Genomic DNA, 22268 nt, shown 5'->3' with positions numbered 1-22268 from the left:
CAGGTGCTATCAAGTTATAATGACCGGCAAGAAATTCAACAAATGTAAGTTAGATCATATTTTATTGATGAGGAAACTAACACATGTCAGTGATGCGCCTCATGCTCATGAACCTCTGGCCGCTCATGCCCATATCCCTGAAGCTCCTGCACTCTCCGGGCCTCATGTACATCATCCTGCCCTTGTAGTGGGGCCTGCTCGTACATCAGCCAGTGTCCGTCCATCACGTTGCAGGACTGGCAGAGTCGGACATGCGGGTAACGATCCTGGATGTGTCACAGTCGTCCATCATCTCATTGGACTGACCACCGAAGTTCTCCCTCTCGTAGATCTTCATCCTGAACTGGCCTCTGTGCTGTAAAGCAGAGATTCAGAGAAACGATGTCAGCAGACTCATAACCATTACCCTGTCAATGTAACAGTTAAACTAGGTGAGAGTAAAAGTTGAACTGTGATTTCTCTTACAAAGGGGATCATTCCTGCAGGACCTGATGTTGTCAAACATCATTCCCATGCTACTGCATGCGGTGCATTCGTGTACTCTCCCCTCCTCATGAAGAACTGCTGGCCCATGTAGTTGTTCCTCTCATAGAGCATGAAGCAGCCGCTCTCCACCCTGCAGGAATGGCACCTGCTCATGTAGGAGGACATGTCGGAGCAGTCGCTCATGCACTCATAGGAGCGACCCTGGAAGTTCTTCTCCTCGTAGAAAGTGATCTGAAACAAATTGTCGGCCATAGTTTATCATTTCTGAATATAATTTCTTCTAAATCATGTTATTTATATTAATGCAAATCAATGAGTTATGTTAATATATCTTTACCTTGCCCATCATGGTTGCGGTGTTGGTTTTTCAGGTCTCTCAGAGATCGGTTGGTTAACTGATGCTCTACCTGTGTAAACCCCTACATTTATACCTGAACAGACCCAAAGACTGCATGACATCCCCTATTGTTTAAACTACTGACTCATGACTCTGACTCAACGTACTGTAGAAGCCCATTGAGAAGTTTCTATATGCTCTTAACAGTGTTGAAAATATGGATAGAGGGTTCACTGATAAACTTCAAGAGGATTCAAATATCAATTTGACTTAAATTACATTATTCAATCTAGTTATATATGTTTTAATAATTTCTTTAACAATATTATGTGCATTATAAAAATCGATGTATCTAACTAAAGATAAAGATATAACCAGTGGTGTAGTCTACGTGATACGCAGGTATACGCCGTATACCCACTAGGAACGCACCAGGATTTGCGTTTACCCACTTAAAAAATGTGCACGGATACGTATCAATCGTCTTGTGACAGATCTTTCACTTCTGTGTTTATTTTCGTTAATATCGGTTGGGTATAACTGCAATAAAATACTTTAAGCAGGGGAAGTTATCTCCTACATTCACCATTCATAAAATTCCCGCTGCGCGCTCGCGCTCTGCCCTGTCTGCACGTTAGTTGGCGGGCCAAGCCCCTCCTTCTCGCGTGTGTGTGCGTGCGTGGGCGTGCGTGTGTGTGCGTGTGTGTGTGTGTGTCCAGTCCTCCCGTATTAATGTGTAAACCACATAATAAGTAGTCAACAGAAGACAATGTTTTAATCCCACTTTATATCTCCTTGTTACTTTTAGATGAGAACCCCTGGCCAGCCTTTCAGACTGGGTGTCAGGCTAGGGAATTTAAAACAGGCATCCTTGGTTAGAGTGGAGGGAAAAAAAGTTATCGGTAAATGTCAGCCAACATACAGTTGGTATACACAATTGAAATTCATAATGTTAATCACTATGCAAATGAGAGTATAGCTAATTCATGGTCATTTTAAGGTGCAGTAATTTCACACTTTTACACAATTCAATTACTGTATGGTATGTTAGATAACAACAGTAAGAGCTCAAATTAGAGCAATTGAAAGAGTGAAACATTAGTCTCCTGTCATCTCCTTCTCATGCACTGGTTAGCCATGGATGTAAACAGTTCATTAAATTATTTTGAGTAGATTTTGTCCTTGTCTAGCATATGCTATTGCTACTATAGATATACAAAGGACAACTTGTCATTTTTGTGTTCTATTTGTTCATACGTGTTATTAAAACTGGTTCTTTCCATGATTGTTGATAAGCGTTATACTCTTAAATCAGCGGGTTGTAGACCCCTGCGTTGGTGAGGTGGTGCGACACCCCATAAGCGCCACACACGTACACGTACCGGTTCGGACGGGTTTGTACGAGGCTGGGAGGGAATCATCACAGTATACTCACTACAATAAAATAGACTACACCACTGGATATAACTCCAATGCAGTCCACCATAAACACTTGAATGGAACCTTATAATTTAACAATAAAGGTAAGAATTATTTCCCAAAGGAAGATTTGTTTCGGTTGGCAGAAATAAAGTGAAGCTCATGTCAAAATAAGTATTGGATACTTATTAATAAACTTTTGAAATAACTATCACATATTTTATTTTGAATTGGGAGGACATACCATAACTTAAAAACATGATGTACCATGTTTCACTACTTTAATTATGTTTGCTACCCTACTAAAGGATTGATATGCAGAGGAAAAATAAAAACAAATACACTGTCAAAAACGAACCATGTACCAATGCATTATCACTTCAAAACAGAATGTCTAGAACAGGGTGCTGGAGATGTGCGTTAATGGAGAGAGACAGGGTGGGACTTCTGAGTATACTCAGAAGCAGTGGCGTCTTTGCATTAGGGGCCAGTGGGGCACGGCCCCACCAGAGAACGCTGCCCGTGCAGGGCACGATTATACTTTTCTTTTTTTTTTCAAAAATGTCATTGAGCATAAGTTAATAATACATTAATTGTTAATAATAATTACATGTCCGCAGTTTTAATTTGATGAACGCAATTGTTGTAGTTAGTAGTTGTGTGTGAAATAGTTCGTTGCTCCGTCTCGTCTGTTCCGCTCGGTGGGGGCACAGCCGAGATGGCCCCGTCTGCTGCAGTGTAGAAAACTGGTGCTGTTGCCGCGAGCAAGCGCGTGCGCAGCGCCCGCTTCTGTTTCGGCGGTGGGGCCAGAAGTTTAGTGCCCCAAAGCTCTTCTCATTGGCTGATTTGTAGAAAGGGCGGGGTTTACGGCGGGAGCCGATCAGATCTTGCTAGCTGGCTAACGTAGTTACTGTTACAGTTACTGTTTACAGTAAATAACAAACAATGGATTTTATTCATTAAATGATAAATCGTGTTGAGTATCTGTCTCATGTGAGATTTAGCACTTGAACAGAAGTTGGAGATAAAACGTTTGGGACCACATCGCCCAACGGATTTAATTATTATTCAAGAGGGAAAGGACAAGAATAGATTGTTAAACCAGGAGTGGTTCAAGCGGAAAAAAATGCTTGTGTTTCACCTCAGCCACACAAAGGAGACCAGACAGCACTGTCCTTAAAGCACAGGTAATTACAATCTTAGCCCAAACTTACTTAAATTTTCACCCAGGATTATCCAGGTCTGAATTGGCAACCACTCTATCAGGCTAGATTCATTGTTAATTGTACAGTATGGTGGCCTGCAAACTTAATGCAACTTAAACCATACTTCTTCTTTTTTTGGTATATTGTGAGTGGTGGCCTTGTATATTGATTGCTGTGTAAAGGGTGTGCGCCGTTGTGTTTTTATTGTTGCCACGTTGTTGTTTTCTTGAGTTTTGATATTGTGAGATCTTGAACGCTGCCATTTGGTGGTGCTATTGCTATAATAGCCTAATATATGTCGTCAGATTCGCGTTTGAGTGATTATTCAGCTGCAATTTTGGTCCCCTCTGTCACTTGCTACTGTTTTTTTTGTGATGGTAGTAATATGTGGTATTTCTGGATTGCGTTATAATATTTTCCTGCATGGGCCCCACCAGAGTTTTCGAACCAAAATCGCCACTGCTCAGAAGGAACTATGTCTGTTTTTAGTTGCATGGGTTCAGTGCTTTGAGAGAGCGAGGGACTTCTGGTAAGAGGACATCATGTTTCGGATATGGTTTTGTCAATTTCATGGTCAAAACACCAAGTGAGAAGCAAGTGAGAAACGCAAGTGAGAAGCGCCAAGCGCAAGTAGCTTTGTGGGCGGTTGTAGGGCGATGCCGCTATTTTACCAGCGCAAAAAATGACTGGCACCCGGCGCAAATCTAAAAAGGGTTGGTCTGAAGTAGCCTAATTACCCGTAGGTGTGGTTTGGGTGTAATGTGCAATAAACCAATGAGAGTGACAGCTCCCATCCCCTTTTAGAGGCATGAGTGCATTTGAATCGGACAAGTTCATATTTTGACAGCGCGTCTGCAGTCTCCGATGAGACAGATGCACATTAATTTCAAACTTCAAATGGCTCCGTTTATGGCCAAATAATATGGCCTAATTCACACATTGAATAAGTTTTTCTTCCACAACTCGCGAAATACTGAGTCCTCAAATAAATTTTGGCAAAGAAAACGTATATGATATACATATGATATGCGGTAACTGTGGTTCTATTTAATGATATACGCAATACATTATAAACATTGTTTCTTATCAGTATTGTATGCATTATCGTTATCGACTTGTGTTCCTAATATGCATGTTTCCCCCCGTTAATATACATTGCCATGGCATGGACTGTATTATGCGTTACGTGTTTAGTTTGCGTGTGTTTAAACAGATGGACGCACACACGCGCGCCCGCATTCATTGATTCTTTTACACATACACACACGCGCGCCCGCATTCATTCATTCTTTTAAACACTCATTTGCGGTAAAACAATGTTTTCTCGCGATCAAATGCTCATCAATCCTAAAAGTTATGGGCATGTACACGATGTCTGTGTCAAGAAAATATGTGTTTACTGTACAGTGTTTGCAGATGCATTTATTTAAAAGTATAACTTAATACCGCTGTATCAGCTGTTCTTTCCCAAAGGAGGGAGAAGAACGCTCTGCGCCAGTTGTAAACTAGCAACGACATATTCGCCAGTGATTTAGTCAATTGCGCTGGATGCAAGATAGGGCCCTTTACATTTATTTGACCAGTCCTTGTTGTTGTTCCTTTAATGTAATTCTTCTCGCTCCGTGGATTGTTAACTGGCGAACACAGCTCATATGAAGGAGAACAGAAATTGCGTTGCGATAGATCGGGGTAACACCACATTTAATGAGCCTCTCTCAGTCTAGGAAAGAACAGGTTATTCATTATGGTTAAATGTAAGAACTCTTGGCCACAATCCAACCAACATCATGTCCAGATGTTGTGTCAGAGTCCAAGGATTTAACAAACTGGATCATATGCTGTCTTTTTGGACGATGGTAGTTTAATTAGAGGAATGAATCCTGCAGCCGAACAGGGTTAAGATGGTGGTGTTTATTAGGAAAATCAGTTGAAAGGCACATCAGGTTGGTTGCTTAATTTATCATAGATGGTTTGTTGTTTGATAAATTTTTCCCAGTTATTATACAATTTTACATTCCAGAATAAGTCACTGGTTTGATTCTTGTATAGGTGTCAATGATTTGTTAAATCCGGTGACATAAATATGTATTAAATATGTGAATTGTGTTTTTTTATTTTTCAATGCTAATGTTTTCTTTGAGTTTTATGTGGACCTCAATATTGACATCTTTGTGACCTTCCAGGTATTGATACGTAATAACTTTCCACCATTTTAATTTCCACAGACAATGTTAATACATTAAAATACACATTGGATTGTATGTACTTTTGTACCCTGTATCCTTTTAGATAAAACTTTCCCTCCAACATTGCTTTCATATATGTTTTTAATCTAAATGGCTATCTCCAGAATAATCAGGTGCTATCAAGTTGAAAGGACCAAGAAGATATCAAGCAAATATATGTCAGTTCAAATTTTATTGATGATTAAACTAACACATGTCAGTGATACGCCTCATGCTCATGAACCTCTGGCCGCTCATGCCCATATCCCTGAAGCTCCTGTACTCGCCCGGGCCTCATGTACATCATCCTGCCCTTGTAGTGGGGCTGGCTCGTACATCAGCCAGTGTCCTTCCATCACGTTGCAGGACTGGCAGGTCGGACATGCGGTAACGATCCTGGATGTTGTCACAGTCGTCCATCATCTCGTTGGACTGACCACCGAAGTTCTCCCTCTCGTAGATCTTCATCCTGAACTGGCCTCTGTGCTGTAATGCAGAGATTCAGAGAAAATGTCAGCACACTCCTATAACCATATACACTAAACACCAATATAAAAGTGGCACTATGTGAGAGTAAGAGTGGAACTTTTGGTGAGTTCTCTTACATAGGGGATCATTCTGCAGGACCTGATGTTGTCAAACATCATTCCCATGCTCTGCATGCGGTGCATGTCGTTGGTACTCTCCCCTCCTCATAAAGAACTGCTGGCCCATGGTAGTTGTTCCTCTCATAGACCATGAAGCAGCCGCTCGCCACCCTGCAGGAACTGGCACCTGCTCATGTAGGAGGACATGTCGGAGCAGTCGCTCATGCACTCATGGGAGCGACCCTGGAAGTTCTTCTCCTCGTAGAAAGTGATCTGAAACAAAACATTTGTCAACCATAGCAGATATACTGTAAATCTTGTGCCATTAATGATTAATTGATTATTAAAAAAATATATATTTGTTATTTTTAATTAAATATATTGTTATCTTATCAGATATCATGAATTAATTAATTATTAATTTATGTCATATAATGTTTGTCATAAGTACTTAATATTTATATTTTATACCTTGCCCATCATGATGGCTGTTTTGGTTTCTTAGGACGGTCGGAGATCGGTTTGTCAACTGATACCCTACCTGTGTCAGGCCCATACTTTTATACAGACTCCAACACTGCATGACGCCCCCATTGTTCAAACAACTGACCCAGCAACATGCTATAGAATTCCATAAAGAGGCTTACTCATGCTCTACCAGGGTCGAACTCTCCTTATTGAAAACTGGGTTAGGGAGATAACTGAAAGAAACTCTCCTTAAAGAGGGTTTTTATTATTAGATTCGATTTTAAAAAAAATCGGGTAAGCCTGCGATATATATTTAAATAATTTTCTTGTAATCTTTTGTTTAATGCTTTATTAAATGGCCATGGTAGAGCATATGGTTGCCAGCAAGGGTATTTGCCTGAAAATCTTAAATAATGCCTGTTATTTAAGAAGTTATTGCTTTTCTGAAAAGCTCATGTTGTTAACTTTACAGTACACAGTTTAGTAAAATACCTTATTTTTTTATCGATCAAAGTAATTATGTTCTGTCTTATCTCTAATTCAAACATTGCTGTTAGGAATCATGACTGGATTTTAACATTTAAGAATCAGAATTATTTTATTGCCAATTATAATAACACGTACAAGGAAAGCGACTCGGTTGCTGGTGCATAAAGTGCGTAAAGCTTAATGACATTAGCAAAAATACAAACCAGAATCAAAACTAGAATTAAAACAAGTAACAACTATACACACAAATTTACACACTACTTATTTCAGTACTTTACATTATAGTAGGCTCTGGAAGACTAAGAAACAATAAAGGAAATGGGTACAAGACATGTCGATTTTGATTAAAAAAAGTATCAATGATACAGATTTAAATGTGTGGATTTATATACATTTGTTTTTCACGTGTTTATTTTACAAGAGAGGTAAGAGTCGAAGTCCCAGTCAGTGGGAGGCGGGAGTGCTTTTTATGAGACCCACTGCAAAGGTAAGGAAACAGGTGTTCAGGTGCCACTAGGTTTTGGTCTTGAGAGAACCTTTTGCTCGATGGAAGTCTATGGAAGAGGTGGTGACCGGGATGACAAGGATTAGCAATGACCTTTCCTACTCTTCCTGGCCCGGATTGGTACAGGTCCAGGAGAGACGGCAGGGTGAAGCCAATGACCTTCCCGGCTGACCAAATAATCCACTGCAGTCAGAATTTCCTTGGCTGAGGAGGCAGCAAACCAGACGGTGAAAGATGAGCTGAGGAAAGACTCAATGATGGCTTTGAAGGATGGCTAGAGGTGCAGCCATTGGGATGGAGGGAGAAGAGTGAAGGAGAAAGCACACAGCCATGTGGTGCTGCAGTGCTGATGGCTTTGAGAGCAGCTTTCTCAGCCGCACGTTCTTCCTGTCTGGCAGGTAGTCAGTGATCCGCCTGGGGTTGAACTTTGACAAGCTTTGCTGGGATAGCTTGTTGTGGAGAAGAATTAAGGCGATGGCTTTGATTGAGGAGCAGAAGTCCACAAATAGGATCCAGGTGCCGGAGGAGACGAGGTGCTGGAGGAAGAGTCCCATTTTGAATGCTTCGTCTACCGTTACCATAAATAAGATAATAGAGGCGCCAATTTTTTTACATAACAATCTCCCCTCTTCGCGCTGGGCTGTTTTACTTTTTCTTTTTCGCAGTATCAGGGGTTACATTTTTTTTATTTGGAAGAGTTCACACTGCCCCTAGCCAATAACATGGAAGCCAATTGGGCTGGTACATCGCTCCGGGCATTTGAGGGCAAGTTCCAGACTTGATATCAATGAAAAAGAAGAGTCTGGAGGGCTTACTTTATGGGTCTTCATGCCGAAAAAGACCCTGGGTTAAATTTTCACCGGAAATACACTTTAAGGCCTGTGATTCTCAGCTTTATGCAAAGTAAATGATTGAGGAGGAGTCACTGGCTGTGAATTGTTCTAGATTGTTTGTCCTGTCGTTTGGCCTCCTTAATCGTCCTTCCATAAGTGTACTTAGCCAGTCTATACAAATCCCTTTCTCCACTCTTGAAAGCCCTCTCCTTCTCTAAATGAAGACGTCTGAGTCTTGCTGTGAGACAGAGTTTGTCAATGTTATTACTTATCATGGTGTGTGTTGGAACAGCTCTCCTGAGAGAAGCATATATGAAGTCACAGCCCCAGATTGTGATCAGATAGCCCCAGATCCGCGCCAAGGACTGTGTGATAAGCTGCGTTTAAGAGCCTATATTCAACTTTCTAGGGATGCAAATGAAGGTAGCTAGTTCTGGCAGGACACTCTAGTCATGGCCCAAAGAAAAACCAAACCAACCCCCCCCTATCAGCTGAACTGCTAACCAATCAAACACTGTTAGGCAGTCAATTTAAGACCTTCCATCTCAAACACACACGCCGAATTTCACCCACAGCCTCCACCTGCTTTGGTTCTGCTCTGTATGTTCCCCATGGGGGCTTGTATTCTCCCTGTTTTCAAATGTTGGTATGCTCATGGTATTCTGTATCTGACATCTGTATGTCATTCTTTAAATTCTACAGCAGGGAGCAACAGAAAATAGTGGAACCATACCGGCAAACTAAATTGTGTTACCATTTCATGCATAAGTGGTTATGTCTATGAAAGTGATTCCTGACAGAATTTAAGTTAATATTATGTTAAAGTCACATATCCAGTGAATTTTCTACAATTTAGCTAAAAATTGTAATCTTCAACGTGTGAGTTAGTAAAGATAAGCAGGAATAACTATTTCACTGTATCTTCTGAATATTTTTTTAAAGATAAATTATTTAAAAGCAGTTCTTCGAAATGTCCACACCATATCAATAAGTAAATAATTAAATATCAAATGTATGAATAATAAATTGATGAGACAAATAAAGTGGAAAATGTCATTTTTCAAGATTGCATCCAGAACAACAAATTGTGTTCAGTTGTGCTAAAGACTCTGCCAAGGCCAGCCGCGCTAAGCAATCTTTGGGAGATGTTTCAAAACGATTAGTGGGTGTGACCTGAGGAGGTTGAGCATCGATGGTTGGGACCAACCTCCGGATCAAATTTGGTGGCACTACCAATAAGTTTATGAGTTAACCTGCTGTTATGTGATAAGAAAATCTGGTGGTGTTTTATCTATTCATAAGTTATGTGCAATTTTGTTATAAGGACATGCCCACTTCCTCACCAAACTAAGTGGTTTGAATAAAAAAATCACCTGTCCCCCAGCCGTTAGACGTCCTTCCTTTCAAATGTTATGGTGATATGTCAATCTATACAGAAGATTAGTTCTTTGCCACATTCACATTGTGCCAATAAGCATGACATGTGAATCAATAATTCCTCAGCCAATGATTAACCTTCCCATCAAATATGTTGCAAATCTGTGCATTGCTTGTTCCCAGGCAGAACACATACTCAAGTGAAACACCAGCTGACTTGCCCTCTATTTAGCCAATTGTCATAAAGAGCCAATAAGATTTTCCTTGGCAAAGAAATATCCATTCTAACCAATTTGGTTATATATGTGATGCGCTTTTAGAGATATCCTGCTCATAGACACAAGCAAACCCCACGCTGCTGTACATGTAATTGCTCAAATTATTCTAAACTTAGCGTGTCATAAACATAAATCATTTTTAAAAAATCATGTCATTGATGATTACGAGGTAAGATACACAAAAAAATAAACAAAGACTGGAAACGTAGAAAACTAGGATATTGATGTAAGCAGATTTTTGTCATGCGTTTGTAGTAAATACTTTATCATCTTATTATAGAAGAAATGGATGAGTCAAAGTGCAAATATATGAAATCATAGCATTTTTATTTTATACACATGGTGGCACAAGAAGAAGCTTAACACATGTCAGTGATACGCCTCATGCTCATGAACCTCTGGCCGCTCATGCCCATATCCCTGAAGCTCCTGTACTCTCCGGGCCTCATGTACATCATCCTGCCCTTGTAATGGGGCTGCTCGTACATCAGCCAGTGGCCGTCCATCACGTTGCAGGACTGGCAGTCGGACATGCGGTAACGCTCCTGGATGTTGTCACAGTCGTCCATCATCTCGTTGGACTGACCACCGAAGTCCTCCCTCTCGTAGATCTTCATCCTGAACTGGCCTCTGTGCTGTAATGCAGATATTCAAAGAAAAATGTGAGCAGACTCATAACCTCAATAAATATACACACTAAACACCAATGTAGAAGTTGAACTGGGAGAGAGTAATGTTTGAACTATTTGTTACTTCTCTTACAAAGGGGATCATTCTGCAGGACCTGATGTTGTCAAACATCATTCCCATGCTCTGCATGCGGTGCATGTCGTTGTACTCTCCCCTCCTCATGAAGAACTGCTGGCCCATGTAGTTGTTCCTCTCATAGAGCATGAAGCAGCCGCTCTCCACCCTGCAGGACTGGCACCTGCTCATGTAGGAGGACATATCGGAGCAGTCGCTCATGCACTCATAGGAGCGACCCTGGAAGTTCTTCTCCTCGTAGAAAGTGATCTGAAACAAAAAAAAATCAACCATTGAAGATAATAATAGAACCCTGTAACATTAATGATTGTTATATATATTAAAAATAGCTCATTTAAATTATTATAATATAATCAGATAAAATGTAATTATTTTAGATATAATTTCTTATTGTTATATATATTTTAATTTAAATATTTTACATAAATATTTTTTACCTTGCCCATCATGATGGCGGTGTTGGTTTCTCAGGTGTGTCAGAGATCGGCTGGTGAACTGATACCCTACCTCTGTCAGGCCCATACTTTTATACCACAACAGACTCAAACACTGCCTGACACCCCTATTGTTCAAACAACTGACCCAGCAACATGCTATAGAAATCCATACAGAGGCTTACTCATGCTCTAACATGCTCGAACCTTCCTCATTTAACTTTTGGATGTAACGTTAACTTAAAGCGACACAGCCTCTTTAAGATGGTTCTAATATTAGGTTGGATTATTATGTTTTTCTGGTAATGTTTGATTATTTATTCATGTTTTTATTCAAAAAAATTCAACAAATGGCGGAAATAGAACAAATTGGTATTAGACTGGAATTCTCGAGCAATTTTCGCTGTTAAATTATTCATTACTATCTGAAAAAGCTAATGTTGTTAACTCCCAATTTTATTACATGCAATGTAACTTTTGGAACAAAAATTGTATTACATGCAATGTTATAAAATATGCAAACGTTTTACGTTACTGATAGTGATTATGTGCAGATTCACCTGTATGTCAAATATTGCTGCTGTCAATTATGGCTTAAATCGTGAAAAAGCCTATATAATCAACCTTCAAGGTCTACATCTTCAATCCAAATTGATCCTAAATTAAATTCACTTATCGAGTGATAAACTGAATTCGCTACAATTCAGCACAATTGCTAAATATTGAACATATAAATTTGAAAGAACGATGGAATTTTGGTTTGGGCTACAGTTATTTGATAGTTATGTTTAGGGCCATTATGGGCTTACAAACAACTTTTGAAAGCAATATGATCAAATCCACTGTTGTACTCTTTATAGATAGGTTTGTACAGCAGTTATTCTATAGTTCAATGTTCAATAAATAATTAATTATCAAATGTATAAATAATAAATGAGAAGCAAAATATAATGTAAATATGTACAATTTCGAGAATGTTTCGTGAACAAGAAAATGTGGTCCGTAGAGCACAAACCTCCGCCCCCGGACGACAGCACCAAGGCATCCTTTGAGACATTTCAACAGTGTGATCTGGGGAGGTCAACCCCTAATGAGTGGGACCAACCCTACTAACAAATTCTGAGGCAACACTTAAATATATTTAGCAGTACCCTGCTGTTTTGTGCTAAGCAATGCCCACCACACCCCTTTCAGACACTTGGTGAAGGAGTCAGACAACTCTTTCCCGGCCTTTACCAGCCTTCGCACCAAATTTGGAAGTGTTTGGTCTGTTCATTAGTGATGTGCAATTTTGCGATTGGCTAAGTCTAGCCAAGTGGTATGAAAAATGACTCACCTGAACTCCAACCTTTTAGCAAGCTTGCCATGAAATGTTATGGTGTTACGTCAATCCGTTCAGAAGTAATGTGCATTTTTGTAATGTGCCACACTCACTTTTTGCCAATTTGTGTCAATAGTGAATCAGTTATTCCTCAGCCTGGTAAGGGTACACCAACCCCACCAAATCCATGAACAACCTTTACAGATATTTAGTTCACAAAGGGACATATAACTACACACAAATGGCACACCCACTGCCAAACCCATGATTTCTAATTGGCGTGAAGATATAATCTGCACTTCATCAGCCCATGACCACCATCACACCAAATGTTGTGTAAATCGGTATTAATTTTTTTAATATCATTTTAACGGACATAAACACACAGACACAGACACATGCACACACATACACTTAGGCAAGTGATGCAAGCTTTGGTTTTGTCTAATATAGACTATTTCTCTATAGTCTGGTCCACTACTTCATGGAGTAATATAAGGAAATTGCAGTTGGTCCAGAATAAAGCAGCAAGAGTTGCTCTTTCTTGTGGATGGAGAACTAATGTTATTAAAATTCACAAATCATTAGGTTGGTTAGATGTAAAAACTAGATTTCTGTCATTATTGATGGTTTTTATTAAGAATGTCATAATAACGAAATCACCTCCTATTATTTATAGAAATGTGTCTTTCAGTTCAGTGGCACATAATTATTCAACAAGGCATGCAGTTGGAGGTTGTTTTAGTTTACCAAGATCCAAGACAAAGATTCAACGTAGTTATATATTGGGCAATGCAACAATGGAACGGAGATGGATGAGTCAAAAGTTATGAAATCAATATTTTTTTATTGTCATATTTTGTACACATGGTGGCAAAAGAAGATGCTTAACACATGTCAGTGATACGCCTCATGCTCATGAACCTCTGGCCGCTCATCATCTCCCTGAAGCTCCTGTACTCTCCGGGCCTCATGTACATCATCCTGCCTCTGTACTGGGGCTGCTCGTACATCAGCCAGTGTCCGTCCATCACGTTGCAGGACTGGCAGTCGGACATGCGGTAACGCTCCTGGATGTTGTCACAGTCGTCCATCAGCTCATTGGACTGACCACCGAAGTTCTCCCTCTCGTAGATCTTCATCCTGAACTGGCCTCTGTGCTGTAATGCAGATATTCAAAGAAAAATGTGAGCAGACTCATAACCTAAATGAACATACACACTAAACACCAATGTAGAAGTTGAACTGGGAGTGAGTAATGTTTGAACTATCGGTTACTTCTCTTACAAAGGGGATCATTCTGCAGGACCTGATGTTGTCAAACATCATTCCCATGCTCTGCATGCGGTGCATGTCGTTGTACTCTCCCCTTCTCATGAAGAACTGCTGGCCCATGTAGTTGTTCCTCTCATAGAGCATGAAGCAGCCGCTCTCCACCCTGCAGGACTGGCACCTGCTCATGTAGGAGGACATGTCGGAGCAGTCGCTCATGCACTCATAGGAGCGACCCTGGAAGTTCTTCTCCTCGTAGAAAGTGATCTGAAACAAAACATTGGTCAACCATTGTAGATAATACTGGATTATTTTATCCATTACTGATTAGTATTTATTTGAAAGAAAATCAGCCATCAGTTAATATACTATCATTAAACCATGTATATTAAATAATGTAATATATAATGTATAACTCTTATATATTTATATAAATACATTACATTAAAAAATGTTTTACCTTGCCCATCATGATTGCTTTGGTTACTCAGGTCTGTCAGAGATCGGTTGGTGAACTGATACCCTACCTGTGTCAGACTCATACTTTTATACCAGAACAGACTCAAACACTGCCTGACACCCCTATTTTGCAAACAACTGACCAAGCAACATGCTATAGAAATCCATACAGAGGCTTACTCATGCTCTAACAAGGTCGAACTCTCCTATTATAATCGTGTTCATTGAAAGCGTTGCTGCCTCTTAATGTGGGTTTGAATATAAGATTAAATAATAACGTTTATTTATAAGCATGTGATATATCAATGATGTTTTGATTCTTGATTCATATTTTTTAAATTATCAAACAAGGTTAGGTTTCCTAAAATACTGAATTGTCATGGGAAACCTGAAAATATGATATATATTTTTACCAGAATACTAAGTAGTGTGTATTTATGTTATAAATTATTCTACATTTAATTAGAATTTAAAACTGAAAAACGGTTTGCTGTTTAAAATTGTTCTGAAATAGCTCAATTTTACTTTCTAGTACAATACAATGAGTGAATAAATTACATTGATTGCCTCATTGATATTGATTATGTGCATGTTGTAACTGTATGCCATATATGGCTGCTATTATTTATGGCTGAAATCGTTACATTTAAAAGCCTTAGTCAACTTTATATGTCTACATCTTTGACATAAGATAATGCTCTATCAATGGCTTATCCAGTGATAAGCAGAATTCACTACTTTTTCAGAAAATGGCGAAATCTTTAACATCCTCATCTTCAAAACCATGTATCCGGGGTCGGGTCGCCGGGGCAGCAGCTCTGGCAAGGGGCCCCAGACTTCCCTTTACCAGGCCACATTGACCAGCTCTGACAGGGGGATCCTGAGGCATTCCCAGGCCAGTGTTGAGACATGAATTCTCCAACTAGTCCTGGGTCTAAATCGAGGTCTCCTCCCCAATCTTTAACATGTGATTTAATAAAGTCAAAAGAAAGATGGATTTCAAGTTTGTGTTAAGAGTTGCTTGTTAGTTCTGCTTAGGGGCAACAGGTGCAAAGGACCAACTATTGGCAACCATTTTATTATATTCTCTGTATATTTTTTTATAGATGGAGGATTATCAGTTTTTCCTCAGCCGATCTCTAACCTTCCCAACAAATCTAGTGCCATTCCTTGCCTTGATTGTTCCAATACGAAAACATATTCTCAAAATCCAATTTTCCTTCCAGTATCGCTACTGGACAAGACTGTTGCTCTTGGTTCACCGAGCGAGTACGTGATTAAAACATGATGAACACAAAATTTATAATAATTAATCATAATACAAAAAATTATAACTGAATACCATGAACACAAAATATAAGCAATATTTATTGAGGTTGTGATCTGTTGCCAAATAGGAGTTTTAGCTTTAGTAGGATAATGCAGGTTCTTGCAAAAGCTTATTCAGTAGTCTTATTTTATTGTCACGGCTGCCCAACTCTGGCCTTTGATCCCCCCGCTGCCTGTCATTCAAATTTGCACCCATGGCGTAACTTATCGACATATCCTGGTCGCAGAACAAACACGGACAGAATATATAGTAAAATGTGTACATTAGATTAAAGGAGGAACATATATTTACTTTGTCCTTTAAGGTACTGCAAAAACTCAATTCAGTAGGGAAACACTAATACCAAAGTTGAAAATGTCATATTCCGCATTTCAAGTAGGCTATTTAAGCTATTTTCCTCTTCCTTTTTGTATCTTATTATATTATATATATTAACATATATTACAAGCAAAAAAATCGGTGTTGTCAGGTAAGCAACACGATAGAAAAGCAACAAAGAAACACATTATAGTAGGAAGTCCTTAAGTTTTTAATTAAAGTTGCCTTCCTCTGAACATTTTTATAATTAATTTTATAATAACTGTAGGCACCAAGGGTAAACATGCCACCAAGTTATGCCTCTGTAGTCAATACTAAATTAATACAGAAGAAATGGATGAGACGAAGCTGACGAAATGGATGAATTCATAAAATTTTTAATTGAATACATATTTTGTACACATGGTGGCAAAAGGGGATGCTTAACACATATCAGTGATACGCCTCATGCTCATGAACCTCTGGCCGCTCATCATATCCCTGAAGCTCCTGTACTCTCCGGGCCTCATGTACATCATCCTGCCTCTGTACTGGGGCTGCTCGTACATCAGCCAGTGTCCGTCCATCACGTTGCAGGACTGGCAGTCGGACATGCGGTAACGATCCTGGATGTTGTCACAGTCATCCATCATCTCATTGGACTGACCACCGAAGTTCTCCCTCTCGTAGATCTTCATCCTGTACTGGCCCTTGTACTGTAATGGAATAATGGGAAATGTTATTAGCCATCAGTTCAAAAGGATTACTCAATAAACAACTGGGATAAAATAACCGTTTATCTTGTAAATGTTGTATATCATACCATGGGGATCATACGGCAGGACCTGATGCCACTGCCCATGCCCATCATGCTCATGTAGTCGGGGTACTCTCCCCTCTTCATGAAGTGCTGGTTTCCCATGTAGTTGTTCCTCTCATAGACCATGAAACAGCCACTCTCCACCCTGCAGGAGTTGCACCTGCTAAGGTGAGAAGACATATCGGCGCAGTCGCTCATGCCCTCATAGGAGCGGCCCTGGAAGTTTTTGTCCTCGTAGAAAATGATCTGAAAGAAGATGGGTATTAAGCTACAATTTTTTCACAGGTGGTTTTTACTACAGGATGGAAAAGATGAGATGCCTACCTTGCCCATGGTTGCAGGTTTTGGTGGGCCTCTGGATGTTCTGAATTCTCAACGTTGTAACTCTTTCTTTTATACTTGTTTGCGCTAAACGGCATGTAGGGATTTAATTGTGCAAACCCCTGACCAAGCATCATAGCGGCATGCAGAGCGGTGTTGATGTTAAAAGGATTATGCAACTGCAGGTTATCCAACACTCTATACATGTGTAGTGCGAATGCATTTTTCTGCACTGTATTGTTTTCTTACAAAAGGAGAACAACAGAAGCTTCCAAACATACTGTATCATTTACAGTACACTACAGAAATCCAACAACATTATAAAATAATTGAATTGAATTTAAGTTATAAAAAAGCTGGCCTTGTGTCTTATGATAATTGCCTTAATCATATACATTACAACCACTCACAATTGCATAACAACACAAGGCACAGTCATGGGCCGTATTGGGAAATCCTTTTTTTATGTTATATGATCAATTGGTCAATATTCAATAAGGAAGTACAACATACTTTACCGAATGGGTGACAATTCAAAGCAAAAATCAGCACATGAACTGAACAACCATTTTTACCTACTTTATAAAAAATTTACACAGCGACAACATCCAACTTTGCCTTTCAATTAGAATAACATTATTTTATACTTTTTCTATTCTTATTTAATACCGCTATGAGATACAGAATCAGCATGTGGGGTGTAGCAGCAGATTTTTGTATTTCCCTTCATATTAAGTTATATAATTGAAATCAAACCAACAATAGCAATATTGTTTATAGTATGGAATGCACAAAGGAGAGTAAGAGCGCCAGTTCTTCAGGTATGAAGACAGGATGTTCATGTCTCCAGAGAGGCCCTCCTCTACTGCTTCCCAGGATGGCTTACTCAGTAGGATGGCCAAGTCATCTGCATAGCCGTACTTCCTTGATTGTGTAGTAGATAGGTCGTGGAGATAGATGTTTAACAGCATAGGTGCCAGCACTGAGCCTTGTGGGACATCGTCCTTGAGCTTTCTCACCCTACTGCTTTGGCCGTTGCTGAAAGCTGCGGTTACTCGGCATCTCCATTATGAAGCTCACAATGTGCTTGTCTGGGATAGTTCCCAGAAGCTTCACATGTAGTCCACACAGCCAGACAATGTCAAATGCTGCTGTTTGGTCCAGGAAAAAGGTGCCGGCCTTCCCTCCAACCTGGAAGATTTTCTTCAGGCAGCTGTGGTTCGAACACTGGGTTGAGAGTCGCACCAGGATAATACGTTTGAGGAGCTTGTATGGAATGCAGAGCAATGAGATGGGCCGGTATCCCTTGGGGTCTTCGCTTGGCTTGTTTGGCTTCAGCAGGGCGATTACCTTGGCAAGGTACCAGATCTTTGCCAGCTTTGAATGTTGGAGACATGTAGAGGGAAAAGAGCACAGCCAGTCGGTTCCCTTCTTGCCGTGGTGTTTAATGTATTCCAGGTTAATTCTGTTTAAACCTGGTGCCTTATGGTCTTAAGGCGTTGGACGGCCTGTGTGATATATGGTGTTGTGAAATCAGGGGATAGGTTGAAATTGCATCCTGGGGGCCCTGAACAGCTCAAGGACTCTCACTGACGTTGTTCTGGCGAGGTCCTTTTCCTCATTTTAGAAGTGGCCATTACTTTTCAGGAATGACGCAATGGATTTTTTGGTGATGGAACACTGTGCTGGAGTTGTTGACATTCCAGTCAGCTTGTTCATGGTCTGCCACGCCCGGCGGCTGGCGTGTGTGAAGTCAATTGATTCCACAGTCCCTGTCCATCGTTGCCTCTGTTTCTCGATTAGCCTACAGCGTAGACGTCTGCTGCTTTGTCCCTGTCTACGCTGGCTTGTGCTTTTGCATGGGTGCGAAGTAGGTCTTCACATTCATCATCCCAGCAGGGAACGTAGGCTTTGGTATACTGCTTGGGATGTTCTTTTTGGCTGCGGCCAGCAGCATCTTGCAGTACGAGTCGTAGGCATCATTTGGGTTGTTGTGGCAGGGGTATGGTAGGCCAGCAGCTGCCTTGTTCAATAGTGTCGTGAAGTGCCTGCCCAGTTTGCCTTGCGATAGTTCCACCTCTTGGCATTCCTCTCTTGCAATGGTTGGAAAAGGGATGGGATGGTGATGAGAGATGGTCGATGTTGTGACCGGGTGAACATGTCCGGGATGTCTATGACAGGGAGAGGCTGGTTGTTGTTCCATTTTGCCAATTCCAGATCTGGATTGGTGGTGCTGTTCCCTCATGCAGAATAGAAAGTGCAGCTCCTTCGGATCGTATAGGAGTGTCGCCTCAGAAGTAGAGGCCCAGTCTACCTGGAAGTCACCACCAGCACTGGAGCTACTGTAGCCCCATTCTATATGATGGCTATTAAAGTCTCCAAGCAATCCTGCAATCAATTGATAGGCCTGCATCTATTTAATTTCTATCTGCTTCATTTCCAAAATAAGGGTACAGACTATACTTGTGTTGTAGGTAAATGTCTCAGCAGCTTCCCAGAAGGTAAGCTGTCGTGGCATCTCTGTCTATAGATAGATGATTCCCAATGAGAATTTTTCTATGATATAGACTGCAGTTGATTGACTTAGAGAAAAGCATCTGTCTAAGTCTCCATTCCTTTCTAGCCGTATAATTGTATTGAAAGCTGCTCTAGATTTGACAGTTGTAAAGAGAGAGACAGCAGACGGAAGCAAGACATTTAAAATAAACAACCTATAATTTGCCCCTCCCTCAATACAATTTATTTGCAATAAGATGATAACGCTGTGTGATTTATGTTTGAGGAAACATGATTGGATGATCATGATTTATCTCCGACTTCATACACATTTTTCTACCCAAATCAAAAATTGCTGAGTTTTTTGACACCATTACGGCCACGCCTAGAGGTGGATAACTATTGCTGCCTAGCTGAAACTCGACTGATATTCAGGTTGATATTCATTATGAGACGCAGCCGTGAATATTTAGATGATCTCACAGGGGTAGTCCCAGTATGTCTATGCACCTCTTCATGAGATTAAAATAGTCGTTATGTCATGCAATGATTGATGCTTGCAATATTTAAACAGTTTACCATTATGTTGCTTTGCTTTTTCTTCTACAGGCTCTGGTGTATTAATTAATACACCAGAATGTATGACAGAATACTGTACCATATTAGCAGAGAGATATAAAGAGAATAAAGGGACATTTGTGGATTTAAATCAAGTTTTTATTGTACAAGGTACTACAAGTCCACACAGCATGAGCAATTATGTGCTTGAACAGCATTCCTTTCTATTCTTAACAGGAATCCATGATTCTTCTGAAAGAGTGGAATCTAACTCCATCATATCCCATATCCTTGAAGCTCCTGTACTCTCCTGGTCTCATGTACATCATCCTGCCTCTGTACTGGGGCTGCTCGTACGTCAGCCAGTGTCCGTCCATCACGTGGCAAGACTGGCAGTCGGACATGCTGTAACGATCCTGGATGTTGTCACAGTCCTCCATCATCTCATTGGACTGACCACCGAAGTTCTCCCTCTCGTAGATCTTCATCTTGTACTGGCCCTTGTGCTGTGTTTTTGAATTAAGAAGAAGACGCAATTGGTTAAAATATAATCCATATGAGTAAAACCAGTTGTGTGTTAATCTTTCCTTTATTCTGATACCTACCATGGGGATCATGCGGCAGGATCTGATGCCACTGCACATGCCCATCATGTTCATGTAGTCGGGGTACTCTCCACTCTTCAGGAAGTACTGGTTGCCCATGTAGTTTGTGCGATCGTAGATCACAAAGCAGCCACTCTCGACCTTGCAGGAGTGGCACCTGCTCATGTGAGAGGACATGTCGGCGCAGTCACTCATGCACTCATAGGAGCCACCCTGGAAGTTCCTGTCCTCGTAGAAAGTAATCTGGAAAATGAGATTCAAAATTGAAACGTTTAACACATTTTATGGCCAGTAAAGGAAGTGGGGGCTGACTGATACAAGCTATCAAGGCTATGGTATCAGACTCTGAGCCAAAAGTTTCTCGGTTAGTGTTTACAGTCTCTTTGCATCTATGAGCAAGATGCCTCATCCCTACCTGCTACAGTTCTTAATAATCTGTATCTCTGGAATCATTTAAGGTTGATTTGGATAGAAGCGCCTGCAACATTGCCAAAAACAGTGACTCTACAATGCTAATGTAAATGACAATTTAGATTGATGATGTGCACTCTATATAGCTGTTCAGACTATTGTCACTGTTAGTCTCAGCTAAATCCTTCACATTAGTTAGGAGAAAAATATACTTTCTAAATTGTTTCTAAAATGCAGCATTTGATGCAGTTTGTTTATCTGATTAATTGAATGTTGCTGCAATTCCTGGGTTGTAGCTGCAATGTTAAATGTACAATGTGGGAGTCACTTTGGATAAAAGCGTTGGCTAAATAAATGTAATGTAATGGTACAAAATACAATTCATAGATACCTTGCCCATGTTTGATGGTTTGTTGATGTGCAGTTGCAGTTCTGTCAGAAAGCCATGGCTGCTGGGGCCCTTTTATACTTGTACTGATACGGTAGCAGGGTTTTGTCATTCACATGATGTTGAACCTGATGAATAAGCACATATGCGATCGCTGTTCACTTTATTTGTGCCACTGCGCATTCTAAAAAGAGAGTTGAGTTCAAGATGAGAGTGGTACATGTTGTATTTGTTCATATGCTTAAAGGACATAAATAACATTTACAAAGTGAATATCTGTAGTTTTACTAAGTATTGTGTGTGTGTGTGTGTGTGTGTGTGTGTGTGTGTGTGTGTGTGTGTGTGTGTGTGTGTGTGTGTGTGTGTGTGTGTGTGTGTGTGTGTGTGTGAGAGCAGTGCACTGATCAAATATACCAAAATGTTGGTGTAAACCTTAACATTATAAATAAAAGCCACAGGGAATATGCTTTTAGGTCGGGAGATTATTTTGCTCAGTACAACCATGATGCAGAAATTATGGTAGTTTCATACCTGATATAGGTATAGCACATGAATCAGCTTTCTAGTTTTTTGTTTGTAAAG

At 40.3% G+C, this 22268-nt stretch overlaps 4 protein-coding genes and 1 pseudogene across 4 annotated transcripts; all 5 read right to left on the bottom strand.

Annotated features, from left to right (window-relative positions):
• Window positions 1-76: 76 nt before the first annotated feature.
• Window positions 77-8275, bottom strand: LOC130373774 (beta/gamma crystallin domain-containing protein 2-like; annotated as a pseudogene).
• Window positions 8276-10568: 2293 nt separating this feature from the next.
• On the bottom strand, window positions 10569-11423 carry LOC130373465 (gamma-crystallin M1-like). Its single transcript, XM_056579985.1, has 3 exons — window positions 11412-11423; window positions 10972-11223; window positions 10569-10844 (listed from the first exon to the last, which is right to left on the bottom strand). Exons 1-3 carry the CDS (start codon window positions 11421-11423, stop codon window positions 10569-10571), a joined length of 540 nt encoding a protein of 179 aa, XP_056435960.1.
• A 2193-nt stretch (window positions 11424-13616) lies between these two features.
• Window positions 13617-14473, bottom strand: LOC130373467 (gamma-crystallin M1-like). The gene is made up of 3 exons (XM_056579987.1): window positions 14462-14473; window positions 14017-14268; window positions 13617-13889 (listed from the first exon to the last, which is right to left on the bottom strand). Exons 1-3 carry the CDS (start codon window positions 14471-14473, stop codon window positions 13617-13619), a joined length of 537 nt encoding a protein of 178 aa, XP_056435962.1.
• A 2057-nt stretch (window positions 14474-16530) lies between these two features.
• On the bottom strand, window positions 16531-17243 carry LOC130373470 (gamma-crystallin M3-like). The gene is made up of 3 exons (XM_056579990.1): window positions 17232-17243; window positions 16911-17153; window positions 16531-16803 (listed from the first exon to the last, which is right to left on the bottom strand). Exons 1-3 carry the CDS (start codon window positions 17238-17240, stop codon window positions 16531-16533), a joined length of 525 nt encoding a protein of 174 aa, XP_056435965.1. The 5' UTR covers window positions 17241-17243.
• Window positions 17244-20512: 3269 nt separating this feature from the next.
• LOC130373469 (gamma-crystallin M3-like) lies at window positions 20513-21698 on the bottom strand. The gene is made up of 3 exons (XM_056579989.1): window positions 21690-21698; window positions 20888-21130; window positions 20513-20788 (listed from the first exon to the last, which is right to left on the bottom strand). Exons 1-3 carry the CDS (start codon window positions 21696-21698, stop codon window positions 20513-20515), a joined length of 528 nt encoding a protein of 175 aa, XP_056435964.1.
• Between the last annotated feature and the right edge of the window lie 570 nt (window positions 21699-22268).

This window comes from Gadus chalcogrammus, chromosome 20 (genome assembly GCF_026213295.1).
Source record: "Gadus chalcogrammus isolate NIFS_2021 chromosome 20, NIFS_Gcha_1.0, whole genome shotgun sequence".
Classification (NCBI taxonomy): domain Eukaryota; kingdom Metazoa; phylum Chordata; class Actinopteri; order Gadiformes; family Gadidae; genus Gadus; species Gadus chalcogrammus.
This window is presented reverse-complemented; position numbering and strand designations above follow the sequence as displayed.